Raw genomic sequence first — 15,892 nt, 5'->3', positions numbered from 1 at the left:
AAAAAAGCCCACACAACCAACACACAAAATATCCAAACCCAAAGTGATTTTTCTGTCTCTGAATAAATTAAATGGAAAACAACCAGTATTCTTGTATACACAGAAGTATCTGCACTTCTACAAACAGTGTCCTCACAATCCAGAGAGAAAACAAAGTATAGTTAGTTTTTTGCTACAACATCCCTGTGTGAAATGCCTGGTCTTTCGGAGGTTACATCTGGTATCACTGACGAATCAAAGAATTGCTTTACATACTGTTATTTCACAGGACATGCAGTAAGGTGTTCATCTCCTCTTCCACTGAAGCTCTACACATTTTATCACTGCCTTTGAAGATCATGATCAACATTTTAAGTTGATGGCAACAGGTAATTATTTTCATAATTCACAAATCAAAATACAGAATTTTAGATAAGCAGATATGCATGACAAAAGGAAGCATGTATTATACCTGGTTTGAAATTTATATAGCTTTACATGTATCTTAGGCAAATGTGTTAGAAGACATTATATCTCTATAGGTCATCATGACATTTATTCTCTCAGAGCTCACCGAAGTTACAAGGAGTCCTTTCCACATGCAGTGCTACAGGAGGAAAGAATATAAACAATATTCTACACAAACAGGAAGGAAAGTTTTTTCATAGTTCTAGATTACTGACAGATAAAAATATGTATTCCAACTCACACTGTTATCTCCAGTAAAATTTCATATATGATGCTGAAACCACAGATTTCAGTGCAGTTTATTTAATCTACATGATGGAAACTGGCATTTTTGTCACATAACATGGCTGTGTACATGTCAGAAAGGTAAAAATAAGTTTTGGGAAACATAATATCTATTATCTCACCATATATTTTAAGTACAATTTTCCTGGTATAAAGTACCAGTGTTCTGATTTGCAGGCATTTGATTTCTGAGTGCAATAACTCTAGGCATAAAAAAGTTAATACATATCAATGACATACTATAAAACTCTTCTGAGTGATCTCTCTGATCTCTAGTATGTTTAATAGCTACATTTTCAAACTGTGCAAGGTGACACATCTATTCCTAAAAAGATTAATTGCTCCAATGAGAAGTGGTATCACTAATTACATTAAAACTATGGAACTCTAAGTCACCATTTACCTGTCTTCATGAATGCAGTTGGTAGTTAAAAACCTAAAATGAGATATGTAGTTTCAGTACCAAAATTCGGAGGTAGTGCAGTGCAGTGAAAAAAAGAGAAAGGTTCCTTCATAGCTAATTTTGAAACAGAAACCCAGATTAGGCACCCTGAATTTTGAACTGTGAGTTGAGGGGGTGAAACAGCTCATCTTTCATCTTTCATGTTGTACATAGACCAAAGAGAATAATCTCCTAAAGTGGACACACAGACAACCTTCCTGCAGTTAGGTAGTGTCAATAGCTGTTAGTGTCACTACTTCAGTCCTTGTCTTGCAGAAACCTCTAAAATCCAGCTTTGGTTTCATAATTCAACATTCCCAGGGTTAGACACCTTAAGGAGTGTTTATATGGGACTCTGAAGTGCCTTATTATTCACTAAACTTGAGAAAAGCAAGCTGGTTCATCTGCCTGCCACAGATTTGACAGCCCCCAAACCAATAGAACCAGGTTAGCACGGTATTTCACTCAGCCTGAACTAGTACTGCTCTCAGTAATGCTTTTTTTTTTGCTAAAGTTAGCTTGCTTGCTCCTAGCTTAGGCATCTCTGCATTCCACCAGTCACCACCTGTGACCCTCGTGCATAATGGGTGTCTTGTGATGTCTCGATATAACACACAGATGTAAAACAGGATAAGCATCAAAATGTTTCAGCAACATTTCTGAAGTAATTTATCTACATCAGTTCCATACACTAGTATTTTTTTTTTCAAATGCTGTAAGTATGGAGACAATAGAAGGTAAAATCTAACTACCTGCATGGTGGTACAAATGGTGATATAAGAGGAAAGCATAAGCATAAGAGGAAAGCATTCTATATAATTTGCCTTGACAACAGAATTTAGACCTATGGTTTTCCTTGGGCTTAGGTAAAGGTGGTGCAATTCAACCCACAGATCCAATTTTTTTCTAATCTGGAGGTTGCATATGACATACACAGTCTGTAACTTTTCCACACAATTAGAGCGTCTCATCACTCCGGTGTTCAGAACAGAGCAAACGTTGCTCACCAAGAGAGAAAGTTACTGAACGAGAACCAGTCTGTCATGCTTAACTACTGTTTTACAAGACAGTTTAGGTTTTGCTTATACAGCTTTATCTTTTACTGCCCATCACCACTGGCAGTGATTTAACCATTTAACCATTTTGAAAAAAATTCTCAAACATTCTGGAATGTGGCCCTCTATCTGGGATCACAGCTTTCCGTGAGAGTTACATCATACAGGATAATAAAAGCATTGACCAACTGCTGTTACTATAGGGCAGAAGAATTTTTATAGGAACAAGACCTGGGCTCTGCAAAGTACTTATCATTGGAATGACTGTCAGATGTATCTTCTTCCACAACCAAATTCAGGCTTTCCTTTCAACTTCATTCCACCTCCTCCCACAAAGTGTATAAACACTTCCACCTCACCTACAGATGAAAATGTTCACAGACTATCAACAGTGTCTTCTAGAAGATGGGAATGAAGAGAGACATGATGCCACTTTCCCACCATTTACATTTTGGGGTTGATCATCTACTACAGATAGAGAGGTGATGTTTATCCAAACACTTGATAAAGAAGTTACAGTTCATGGAGAAGTGGAGAGGACCCACAGTATAAATTATATTTTGAACTTTTACTTTATTATTAATAGGAAGAGTATGTCAGAAGCTTAAAGTTAACCAAGAGAAAATTGAGGACAGAGTTTCATACAACTCTGCTTTAAACACATCAAAGCCTTTTTTCCCTAGTTCCACTGTCTTTTGTTGTTGTTTTTTAAAAGAAGCTGTTTATTGAACCTTCGCATCTGTGACCTTTCTAAGCTTCTGCCCTGGCAGATGGCACAAGCCATGTTTTCTGGAGGGCTTAGAGGGCCATTTCACAGTTTCTGAAGTAGCTGATATGCTTTATTCAATACAAGCCAAATATGATTTGTACCCCTGCTTTGTGCATAAAAAAGGTCTCTGTAGATATTATAGAGTATTTAGTGGACAAATGCATAAAGGTGAAGAGGGATGCTGTTTTCAAAGCACAGTCCTGCTACCCAGACAAAAGGATGAGATTTAGCGACTGAGGTTTTGCTCTCAGCGTTGCTGTGGCATTAGGGACGCTGAGAGCTCTTCAGAAGTGAATGATGTGCAAGTGAACAGCTGAGTCATCCTAAAACTATAATTAACAGGGATAGCTGTGATGATGACCATAGTCATTACTGGTTTTGTTAGCTGCTATGTGACATTCTTACTTATCTATTCTATCTAATAGAATTATCTATTCATTCTGTAACTCTGTAATAACCAAACTTCCCTTTTCTTATAATTTTATTTGTCTAGAGATCTTGTGAGTAGTTTTAAGTTTTCCAGGCTGCTAAGGATTGTGGAGATAGCAGCAGCTCAAACACCGTAAAATACCTGATATGTTTATTATGGTGTAACAAAAAGAAAAACATTTTTCAGCAGTGCTCTAAGTCACAGCTAACTGTCCCACATGTTTAAGAGAAGCAAGGTATTAAGAGGAATTATTAAGAAGTTAATAAAAACTAAGTAACAAAGGTCATGCTAGTATGGGCAGTCTGTCAGCAGGAAAGAGATCAAGTGATTTAATCCATCTGCATCTGTATAAAAATCATCTGTATTAAGTATATGAAATTTAAAAATAAGCTTTGTAAACAGTAATACACTTTTCTTTTCTGAAGGGGTGGGCCTGATTTTTTAAAAAAATATTTTCCATGGAAACAAAAGGCAAAAGTTTTGTTACTAAAGCTTTGTATTCCACTGCACTTTGTATCTGTAGAAGCCAGTTTCTCAAGATTCATGGTGCAAAACTCTCTACTACAACATTTTAGGCCCAATATGTCAATTTCTTTGTTAATCAACAAAGATTCAGGAATCAGACAGAAGTATAATTATTCTATCTTTCACTTGGAAAGCCTGAGGTAAGAAGGAAAATGATCTAAATGTAAGAAGTGAAATCTTACATCTGTTCTGACAAAGCATTAAATCAAAGTAAGAACCAAATGATTAAGCATCACCTTCAAGAAGCCCTTCAATAAAAACCTGGGAAAAACAGTTTCAGGAATAAATGAAAATAAGATGACAAATCAAGACACTATCACACAATGCACTGAGAAGTACAGCATCATGAATAATCACCAGGGTTTGCTCTAAGATACAAAATAGAATTTTCCTAATTTAAGGAAGCAAATATCTGTTTATGAGACAATAATGAACTTTTTATGGGGTTTCTAATCAGCTTGTTTTCATCTTATCCTAATAGTAGTTAATTTCATGCCAGAGGGGCACATTTAGCAAAAGGCTTGTATTCTGGAGAGCCATAAAAGGAAAAGTTCAAGTATGCTTATTTTTTATCCAAACAAATACATGATAAAGTCCCACTAGTCTTGTAGCCATCCATTTCTTAACATCAAATTAAGGAACTCAGGCAGTAAGATGAGATTCAATATGTTTTTCCTGAATAATGATTTGCATAGATTTGAATTTCGTTATAAAGTTTGCAAGAGAAGACTGCTCCATATACAACTACTAATGCAGTTTTTTGTTCTCTTGAAGAATTAAAATTCAGCTTTTCACATGTTGCAAGGAAACAAAAGGCAATAATTTGTTACAATTAAGGTTTAAATTTTATTGCACCAGTAACCAATGCAAATTAAAGGTGGATTAAGAGTTTAACTTATAAATGTACACTTACATTAGGAATTTGCGCCATTCAATTTTATAAATTATGTAAAAATTTAATTTTTTGTTAAAAAAAAATAAAATGCATTCTTCTAAAAGATTTCTTTAATGATTACTAGGAATTTTTTTCATTTAGACATTTCCTTGAGTAGTTTTAGTCAACCCTTATAGTGTCACTTGATTCCCTCTCCACCGCATTGTGTTTTGGTTTGATTCTGAGGAAAGACTTTTTTCTTTTTTCACAAAGAAAAAATTACTTCTAGTAGTCAACCTCTTTTACAACACAGAGTGTCACCAAAACAAGAAGTTTTGTGAAAAATCATTTAAAAAATGTGGATCATTGGAAGTTTGCCAACAGCAGCCTGAGTTAAGAGAGCATTGGACAATTTCTCTGCCAGATAGAGTTGATTTTCATTGCTCATTCACATGACAGGTCTTCTAGATGCCAGCCACAGAAACAGTAACCCCACTATTACAAGTGGCTGTCCCTCAAGCTGTGAACTTCAGCCAAGTAAGATATAGACAACTTGGTCATTATTCAGGAGATCGAACAGGACTCATTGCTATGGCAAGTCTGGTCAACAACACTGCACAATGGATCAACAAGTACTGGATTCACCAGTATTTTTCAGACAGCTTCAACTGGAAAAGTATCATTTTGAAAACGATGGCAGGTATTCAATGTTTTTTCAAGTGTATTGGTGACAAATGACATCATATTTAATGGCACCAAGAAATACAGGGCTCAAAATAAAAACAAACAAGAAAAATCCACTCACAAAGATAAAATGACACTGCTGTTTTGAATTCTACTAAAACTTAGTCAAGAACAGGGGGAAATGCTGGGTATTTAAACAAGACCACGGAAGACCTGGATTCAATTCCCAGCTGCCTAACTCACTTTCCAAGGGCTTCTGTTCTGATGCCTGTCCTGGGAACCCTGACATTTCTCTCCTTGCTATAAACTGTCACAGTAGCTCAGACCAAAAGCCTCATTCAGAACTCAGCTTAATTTTAAAAGGGAAAGAATGGGTAGGGGTCATTTCAGATGAGCCATGATCACATTTGAGACATAACTTAAGGTATTCAAATCTAATGACAAATACAATTTTTTAGGTTTGATATAAAAAAAGAGAAGGAAGACATGCACCATATGTAGAAACATTCTAAAATTTGACATCACTGTCAATATTTGAAAAGAATGGAAACTTTAAAAAGTATTACTTGAACAATGCTTCTGTCTGATTATTCCACTTTTACTTTGTTTTTTCTTAGGAAAAAGTTGATTAATGTTAAATAGCCAGTCTAACATTCTGTACCTCCTCTTTTATGGCCAAAGAAGAAATATGTTTTAACTTTGTCTAAACAATTTTATTATTTCAGTCATAGTAATTTTCTACACTTACTGGCAACTTATTGTAGTCCATCAATCTTTTCTTCAGATATTTACAACATAACACTAAAAAATCAGCAAGGCTGGCCAAGAAAACTATAAAAATAGCACTCACAAATAAAATATTATCTTATGGATCACAATATAAAGTGTGGTAGGCATTAGAAAGAGGGAGTATTTTTAACATCAAGTAATCATAGGTGTCCAGAACACATCCTCTATTCAACTGGGCAATCACAGATTATAATTTCCTGTATTTTTACAGGCAGACTATTCCATAAGGGCATACTTTATAGCAACAATCAATATACCTCCATAAAAGTTATAGTACTGTACATGATTGATGAAAGATGATGAAGACCTTAGCTCTATTCAACATGCAACAAGAATATGTGCAGGACAAGCCTTCTCTTACAGAACTAGCTAAGCAGAAGCTGAAATTCATCATGACAGTTTTGCACCCTCCTTGCTTTCACCAATACACCTGCAACATGATGCTAGACAGCACAGCGCTATGGGACCACGCTACTGTGTCCCCATAAATAGCAAGGCACTGGGTTGAAATCACCACAAGGAAAGGAACAATTACTGCGGCTGAGATTTTCCCTTGCACTAAAACAGACTTGCTGCAGAAGGAACACAGTGACAGAACTTAGCTACAATGCTGGTCAAACCCATTCCCACCACAGACCCCAACCTTTCAGCAGAAAGCACCCCCTTCTACTTCAATTGCCATATAATTTCCACTGTTAAAAACAGGGCAGGATCACCATCATACAAAAGCATAAAAGAAAGCAGGAACATACGATGGACATAGATATTGCTTCTTTTTCCCTTTTCCTTTCTTTGAAGACTTCTCTTTGGAATAGACTTCTTCAATCCATAAGGAGAATGAGATGAAACATAAAATCGCTAGTAAGAACTTCATCTTGAAGATTACACTTCAGAGAAATCTTCAGTCTGTGGTAAAAGAAAGCAGCTTATGTTAGTAGGGCTGGATATGGCAAAAGGAAATACATACCTGCAAAAAGTAAACAAATGCTTCATGGGAGTTGGGTTTTTTGCTGTCCTTCATCATCCTGGGAGAGAGAATCTATTCACATGTATCCCTGACATGAAACTGACTTAGGCAATTTCCAGAGAGCCAAGTAGCTTCCCAAAGTTCAAACTGACAGTGAGGAACAGATTTAAATGCAGGTTTGTATGTTTAGGTTCAGTATGTTTAGAAATGTGATGTCTTTCAAAGACTGCCTAACCAAAAATATTCAGAAGCTTGGAAAGGGGTTCCTCACCAGAAATGTATCAACTGCATTAAATACAATGTCAACCAGTCATGTAGCCAGGCGAAGAACTGCAAGCTCTCAATGACCTTGCACAGATAAAATAGCAATCATTTCAACACCGGTTATGAGAAGAGGTTATAAATATAATTTTATGTACAGAATTTAAACACAACAATTTTGCATGAAGCATTTCCACTGCAGAGCCAGCACTGACAGGGCCTTGCAAAGATGACTAAACACAACCCGCAATACTATGCTTTATTGCATCGTGCTCAGCTTAATATTTAAACTTCTCTGGGGCAAAAGCACATACCCCAAAGGCCAGGAGATGAGTTTGTGTTTGGCCACAGGCAGCCCCACCTGCCCCTGGCCACAGCACTGCGGCACCCAAGGCATTTTCCATTTGTTTGCCATCCTACAGATAATTCCCAAGCATTTCCTTGGGCCAACAGAAATCTCGCAGATGCCTCAGAACCTGCTGCTTTTTCTACTTTTATTTACTTGGATTTTTTCCCCCCACTGTTTTCAAAGATCTGTGCATCTCTCTCTTTTCCTTCACCTCGGGGAGGCACCGAGATGCTTCAGCTCCCCCTTCCCCGGGAGCCGCAGCATCGCCACCCCCGCGGCCCGGCCGGGAAAGGTCGCGGATCTGCCCCTGCCGCCACCGGCCCCTCGCCCGGCCTCCCGGCCCGAGGCCTCCCAGCACCGGGAAGGGAGCGGCCTCCGCGCTGCCGAGCGCAGCCGGCGCTCCGCGGGGAGCGGGAGGACGAGACGAGCGGGGCTCCCCCGGCAGCACCCCCGGGCCGTGCCCCACCGCCGCCCGCCACCGCCCCACCGGCGCTGGCCGAGGTGCTGACGGGGCTCGGCCGTGCCTCCCGGCGGAACGTGGCCCTCGGGCCGGACCCTCGATCCCCCGCCCGCCCCACGGGGGGCGCGGGCCCCGCCCGCACTCGCGGCCCCGCCGCCGCCACGGCCGCGCCGCCCGCGCCCCGCGCTCACCGCGGGACGCTGCGATCCCGCCGCGCTCAGAGGCGGCGGCGGCCCGGGAGCGGGCGGGCCATGCCGCGGCCCGGCCGCAGCGACAGCGCGGCTCCTCCGGCGGCGGAGCGAGCCCCTACCTCCGGCGGTGCCTCCGCGGCCAGTGAGCATGTGCGGCGCCGCGGCGCTCCCCGGCGAGCACGTCCCGGAGCCCGCCCACACGCGGGCACTGCGCGTCGGGAGGGGGCAGCGGGCCCGGCTCCCTGGACCCCCCCCCCCCCTCCCGCCGCTGGACGCGGGGCACCGGCGAGGCGGTGGGAGGTGGAGAAGGGGGTGGTGGAGCGAAGCATCCTCTGGTCTCTGGCTGGAGGAGAATGCGTTCGGTCGGGGTGTTGAGAGCTACCAAATAGAGTTGGCACGAACAAGAGAATATTAGCAGAGAGGGACTGAGTAGGCTGAGAGGAAGAGCGAGTGCAGTCTTGCACAGGTTAGCGGAATGGTGGATCGATGGGCCGAGGCCAATTGTATCAGGTTCAACAAGGCCAAGGCATCCTGCCCTTTGGTCACAACAACCCCATGCAGGACTACAGGCTGGGGGAGAGTGACTGCAAGGCTGCCCAAAAGAGCTCTGGGGCTGCTGATCAACAGCCAGCTGAACATGAGTCAGCATGTGCCCAGGTGGCCAAGAAGGCCAGTAGCATCCTGGCCTGGATCAGCAATAGCATGGCCAGTAGGACCAGGGCAGTGATTGGCCCTCTGTACTTCACACTGGTGAGGCTGCACCTCAAATCCTGTGTTCAGTTTTGGGCCCCTCACTACAGGAAGGACATTGAGGTTCTGTAGAGAGTCCAAAGAAGGGCAACAAAGCTGGTGGGGGGTCTGGATAGCAAGTCCTATGAGGAGTAGCTGAGAGGTGGGCATGTTTAGCTTGGAGAAAAGAAGGCTCAGACAAGACTTTTCTGCTCTCTACAACTGAAAAGAGGTTGTATAAGGGTGAGGATTGGTTCTTTTTCCAGCAGTCCCTTACCAGGCCTAGGGAAGGGGCAAGACACCAGGATGGGCAGGGAGAACTTGCCAGCCCACCTTCCACTCCTCACAGCCTTATCCTGGCAACAGCACAGATGCAACAACCAGGTCCAAGCTGATGTAGGGCCAGGGCATAGGCCCAGCTCCCTGGGATGAGGACCACCTCCTTTGCTCTTTCATTGTCCCACAAGCAGCCAGAGAGATGACCCTAGCATTGCTGATGCTCTCTTTAGATATAGCCATAAGGGTGGAAGTCATTCCTGTCTGGCCTCTGGATGCAGGTGACAGTAGGACCTTCACACAACACACACAGAAAGCTAGCAAGGAAAGAACAAGATGTGCTGCCATCAGCATGTAGTGAGGACTACTTTGTTTAAGAGTGATTTTTAAATTTTCAGGATGGTTGAACTCAGACATTTGTATGCACACTTTGTGAATACAGCAGCACTTCTCCACCACTGCCAGCATTTCCCTACTAGAAGCTTGTCCTCCCTCCCACTTTGCTCGGGCTTCCCTAGACAACTTTTACCCTGGGATGTGTCCATGGTCTGATGGTTTTCAGGGTGGTGAGAAGAAAGGCCAGGAAGTGCATATGCCACAGAGGCAGATGAGGGGAGAGATGGCAGCTGCATCCCCAGGGAACCTTGGAAGCCACTGTCCTGATCTCATAACCATGGTTCCCAGGAAAGACAAAGGGTTCTCTCAATGGGAGCAACTTTGTGCTGCTCTTGGAGAGGAAGAAAACCAAGCTGGCCTTGCTGCAGGGAACCCCCTGCTCATTCCCTCTCCTCATGTTCCTGAGCTGTCACAGAGAGATGCAAAGAAGCATCTGGTTTTGAGCTGTTTCCAATGAGCTCCCTGCCTGCAAATGTTAAGCTGAGCAGACAGGTTTGGCTCCAGCTGTCTGGAGACAAAGACAGCAGTACCAGGAGGACCAGAATGGGCACTCCACCTAATTTTTTTTTTTTTTTTTTTTTTGACTGCTGAGCATGGGAAGGTTAGACTGTGTCCTGGACTCCTAAGATGTTGCTGTATGTGCAGCTGTGTCCACATTAGGGTGCCTGTAAGTCCCAACACAGCTCAACTCACAGGCAAGGTCTTTGTTTTCTAGGTACAAACCCACCAAATAAAATAGCAGGAACCTGAAAGTCTCAGCAATTGCCACAGTCCATCCTCTCCTCTGGAAGTGTTGCCTCTCCAAAAAAACATAACTTCCACAAGGGACAGATAAGACTCTGTGGCTCTATGCCACACTTGCCAGTAAACTTTCTTCCATGGCTTTGTTTGAAGACAGTTTCTTTTATCTGGGAAGAGCTTAGTGAAAGCATTTTTCTATTGCAGCTTCTTCGAAGCCGCACATGTCGTAACACTTGATGCTGGGGCGAAGCAGGGACCAGCCCCTGGGGTCCCTGCCAGCTCCCCAGCCTCTGCCAGCCCATGGCATCCACCAGCTCACACCCCAAGGAAACCGCCTCCCCTCCATCTCAGTTTTGCTGTTCTGTTCCACATGTGCTGGGCTCAGCACCACTTCCAGGTCATAATTCACCTGCAAGCTGGGGAGTGCCTAGAGGACAGGAGCATTTGTTTTGGCAGCTTCCTTGTGCCTGCCACAATATTAGGCACATGAAGGAGAATTGCAGCTCCTTCCTGGTTCTGCTTTCAGCTGGGATAACAATTTCCAATCTTTCACCCTTCACAACCTCCATCTCCTCAGCCAGGCAGGCTGCAGTTAAGCCATGTACCTGGGCTGGCTTTGTGGCAGAGCTGCCCATGCAGAACTGAGACACCACAAGCCCCCACACTGGCTCCCAGTTCCATATCCACCCCTCACCCACACACCTGAAGAGGGGAATATGGCAGCTGGAAGCAGATGGCAGTGGAGAAGGCTGATGATTAAATTCAGGACTATTTTCTGTTAGGAAATTCCAACTTCTTCTGCCAACTGCAGCAAGCCTGGCTGGGGCTTGCCCCCATGCATTGGGACACCAAGGAGAACCTGGCATGTCCCAGAAGGTGCAGAGCCCCAGCCCTGCTGGCAGGGAATATTGCAGGACCTGTTCTGTGCCTGTTAGTACCCCAAAGCCATAAAAACCCCTCAGTTCATGTGAGCTTCAGCAAAGGAATCACTTCTCCAGCAATCAGCGACAACACATGCTGGGCTGCTGGCTTGTTTTCTAATCCCAATAAACCACATTGAAAAGAAAAAAAGTATATGTTGCAGCCCAAACCAGAAAAGTTCCTATTTCAACTCAACCTGACTAAGTCCCACAGAGGCTGTTCATCCTGAGATAGGCTCTCCCATGAAGAAAGGGGAATAAAAAGCAGGTCAGCCCCAACCTTCCATAGGCAGGAGAATGCATGGACAAAACAAATTTTAGAAAGAAAAAGGAGAAAATTAGTTTCTCTATTCTCCTTGAGCAAAAGAGTTTTGTACAAGTGTTTTCCACCTTTGGCAACAACCAAAGTTAGATATTTTGGCTGGATACCCTCCACTTGCCTCAACAGTGGCATCAGCTCTTTGTCCTGACTTGCTGTGAGCCTGATCTGCCTCTGCCAACTGCCCTGGCCTGGCTTCCCTTGCCCCATCATGGGCTCCATCCATTGCCAGCCAGACATGGTGGCACCATGGAGCAGGTCATGGAGCCTCCATGCCACTGCTAAGGGCAATCTCTTCCCTTCCCAGCCTACAGGATGCTTTTCAGAACCTTGGAAAGCCTGACCCACAGGGCTGTCATCTCTTTGACTTGCTCTGCCAGGTTTCAACTGCCCCCAGGCGCATGGTTTTTTTTTTTTGCTGCTTACGTTTCCTTATAATATCTTTTACTCCCCATTGCTGGGGACACAGAGCTGCTTCCATTTATCTCCAGAAACATTTAATTTCACTTTTCACTTGCTCCTTCCCTCCTTGCCACTTCTGTTCATTTGCCTTTTAAGCAGATCTCTACCCAAACTAGCACTACATCACTTCTCATGACCCAGATGATTTGCTACTATTTCAGTTTTTCTAAAGTTACTGTCCTCCTAATGCTGTCATCTTAGAGCACTTGCTACAGACTCAGGAAAACTAGGACTGAGGCAAATCTAAGTCAGAAAGGAATGAGGAAGAAAGCTTGCTTTGGGCAGCAGGATTCATCTCAATCCATTGGGTACAGGCATTGGCAAGAGCTTCCTGATCAGGGCAATGCAGTGAAGATTCTGTAAGAAAAGGCCTCTTCTTCCACTTCTCACCCTATAAAGTCCAAGGTCACAGACAACTGCTTTCCTGCCTGGCAGTACCTTCTTGGCAGGCCAGCAGGGACAGAATAATCACTCCACCCCCCTCACTGCACACTTGCAAAAGGAAGCCAGAGCTGTCATGCGTGCAAGGCTCTGGAGGACAGCTTGCACACCTTTCAGATGTCCTATTGCAGTGCCAACTGAGCTGGCAATGCCCTAACAGGAAGAAATGGAGAAAACAGCCTAACAGGAAGAAATGGAAAAATGCCCTAACAGGAAGAAATGGAGAAAGCTTTATATGCCCAAGCCAGTTGATCATGAGTAATGGTCCAGCTTCTGCTGATTGGTTTTGGTCATATCAGTTTGTATTTCAGAGGTCCTATTGAAAAGAAATGAATAAAACACAAGTTTTACTGGTAAATGAATGTATAGGGGAAGGCACATGTCTGTCTCAATATCCATTGTATTTCAGAGTGCAGCAGTAGACTTAACTATCTTTCCTCTGCTTGCAATTGCTGCCTTGTCAAGAGTTGGGAATATTTAACCATGTTAAATTGTCTAATTCAGGAATAATTCCCATAAATTCCTGATCTTAGACAATATTCACTAGAAAATTCTTGTGTAAACCAAATGCAAAATATAACAAGACATTTCCTAGTGATCAGCCCAGGCACATTAGTTGTTTCCTTAGTTTGCAGTAGTCGAACATGGACATCTGAAGGTCCATCTCTGCTGTTTGATCACACAAAAGATACTTTTGATCACACAAAAGATACTGTAGAAGATAGAATTTCTTTGGGTTTATTGCTCTTTTTAGTTTCATTAATGTATTGAATTTTGTGCAATAACACTCTATGTGTATATATTTCAAACAGCTTGTTTCAAACTTTTGATTTTTTGAAGTGATCTATACTACATTTAACATAATAACAATAACTTAAAAAAAAACAAAAGGCAGAGGACTCGGAGAGAAGTCCTGTGTGTTCTGTAAAGGCATCTGGATTAAAATACAGGTTAAGCTAAAGTTCCTGCAGAAGGAAGAAAAGCAAGTGACCAAGCAGACTGGCCTGAGTGGTCACTAGAAACCAGAAAAACCACCTAGGAAAAAGTGATTACAAGTTCTTTGGCCACAAACATATGTAATTCATAAAGAACCTACTTTACTAGAGGATGAATTATGACTGAAAAACAATTTTCTAATGTCAAATAGCTGACCAAATTTTATTAAAGCCTTTATCAAGCCTTTTTCAGGAAAGCAAATAGATATTTTTAAATTTCTGTTAACACAGGGACACATGCCTTAGCTTTCAGACTAATTCAGTTAAAAATCCAGGCAGAAGAAGACCCAAATCAAATGAAAATCATATTTTATTAATTTCAATGCTCACCATCATTGTTTTTCTTATAAATTGAGTTGATTTAATTCACACAACTAAAAAACACAGTTTTAGAAAGGATTTCATGTTCTCCACCTTTATAATTATAAATGGTTTTTTTTTTTTCAATCACGTGTCGCATCTTGATGGCTATGATGATTATCCAGAAGATTTAGAGATTTACAGAGCACCTAAGAAAGACAGATTACCAAAGGATGATGAAAACTCTTTTTTCTTTCCTTCTCTACTATTGTAATGGGGTATACATCCTCAGGTCTTTGTAGGAAATACAGACAAAATAGGTATTTGGTATACAAGGTTTCTCCTATCTGGCACAAATGACGAGAACTGTGGAAGTAACCTGATTTTGTTTCTTTGAAATGAAGACCAATGATTTTCCTTTTATTTTGAAATTCAGAAATTTGAAGTAGCAAATCCATCAGCAAAAAAAAAAAAATAGCAAACAGAGGAACCATCAGATGAAGAAAATTATAGTCTGTCCTCCTTAATGTTCCAGTTCCCTCACCTCTCTCTGCTATACAGATACTGAGTATGACAGATGATCCTTACAGGGTCGATCTGGCAAATCTGACTGCAAAATTCAGACAGCTATGCCTTGGTGGAAGCTCTAAAATTAAAATTAAGTCTTTTGAGAGAGCTGCACACACAATGAAGTGTCTCATTTATTAAAATTAAATGAGAAAATTGTTAGAAACCTGTGCCCCTTCAAACATATTAATGCTGGTAAGTAAGTATATCTGTATATATATATGTTCGGCTTTATGTATCTGGTAGATAAAGAGCTTGTCAAAACAGCAATTGAATACATTGATCATAATAGTCATGACCATAATCATAATGCCCATACTTCACAGAAAGCAGCCACACGTCTAATTGCTGTCATGGATTTATAGAAAGTTGAGATCGTACAAGATGCTGAAAACATATGTTACTTGCAGCCTTATGCATTTTATTGCTTCCATTTACTATGTAGCTATGCCTTTGCTGACAGATCTCCATGTGCAAACCACTGTCAAGCTGTTTGTATGACCTCATGATTTTTTGCCCCATGCAGTGGTGCATACACCACTCCTCCAGCCCCAGCCACACTACAATCCCAGAAATACTCCCTAGGCCTCAGCCTTGAGAAGGTGCACCTGGAGCTTATCAGGAGCACTGTCTGCTCCCAGGAACTAGTGACCACCTAATGACCATGATGATCTAATGACCACCTGGACATTAACAAACAGCCTTGGAAACTCGTTTTTCTTGTCCGAACAACAATCCAAGTAAAATAATATTTTCATTATCCAATTTTCAAAGAAAATTTCTGACCTGAATTGTGGCCAAGATGGAAGATTACTATGATTAAAGCCACCTCTTGTGGTTCTAAAACAGCAGCCCAGAGCGAGACCACAGTAACTGTGACCAGCAACCTCCCTCTGCCTGGGACATCTCTCAGAGTCAGTGAACTCTCGAGTTTGCTCTGCTCAGAGGATCACTGAATGAAGACAGTCGATTCTGGGCTGATACTCCAACTCCTCAAGGCTCAACCCTGTGTCTGTTGAGAAGATGCAAAGGCATCTGAAGTGAACACTTCACTGAACTCAAGGGTAATTTTTCACAGGTACCTTGTATGGATTCTTTATGTCTGTGCGAGCAAGTGTGAATATGCTATAGCAAATTAGTGGAATGTTGCTCTCCTAGATTCTAAAGTACTTTAGATTTGGAAGTAAGTTAGGCCTGTAAGTGAGTTACTGTTGTGCT

At 42.2% G+C, this 15,892-nt stretch overlaps 1 protein-coding gene across 3 annotated transcripts in view; it reads right to left on the bottom strand.

The window, feature by feature from the left end:
* GLRB (glycine receptor beta) overlaps positions 1 to 8,706 on the bottom strand; it is a 49,217-nt gene extending 40,511 nt beyond the window's left edge. For 2 of the 3 annotated variants that reach the window (XM_053941406.1, XM_053941408.1), the window contains exons 1-2: positions 8,529 to 8,667; positions 7,053 to 7,206 (exon numbers count right to left, since the gene is read on the bottom strand). In XM_053941406.1, the coding sequence (XP_053797381.1) occupies positions 7,053 to 7,174 (122 nt within the window). In that variant the 5' untranslated portion in view covers positions 7,175 to 7,206; positions 8,529 to 8,667. Of the gene's footprint in view, positions 1 to 7,052; positions 7,207 to 8,528 lie in introns of all 3 variants that reach the window. The other variant, XM_053941407.1, reaches the window with a different exon arrangement.
* Between the last annotated feature and the right edge of the window lie 7,186 nt (positions 8,707 to 15,892).

This window comes from Vidua chalybeata, chromosome 4 (genome assembly GCF_026979565.1).
Source record: "Vidua chalybeata isolate OUT-0048 chromosome 4, bVidCha1 merged haplotype, whole genome shotgun sequence".
In the NCBI taxonomy this organism is placed as follows: domain Eukaryota; kingdom Metazoa; phylum Chordata; class Aves; order Passeriformes; family Viduidae; genus Vidua; species Vidua chalybeata.
Note: the sequence above shows the minus strand (reverse complement) of the source record. Positions and strands in the feature narration are given on the sequence as shown.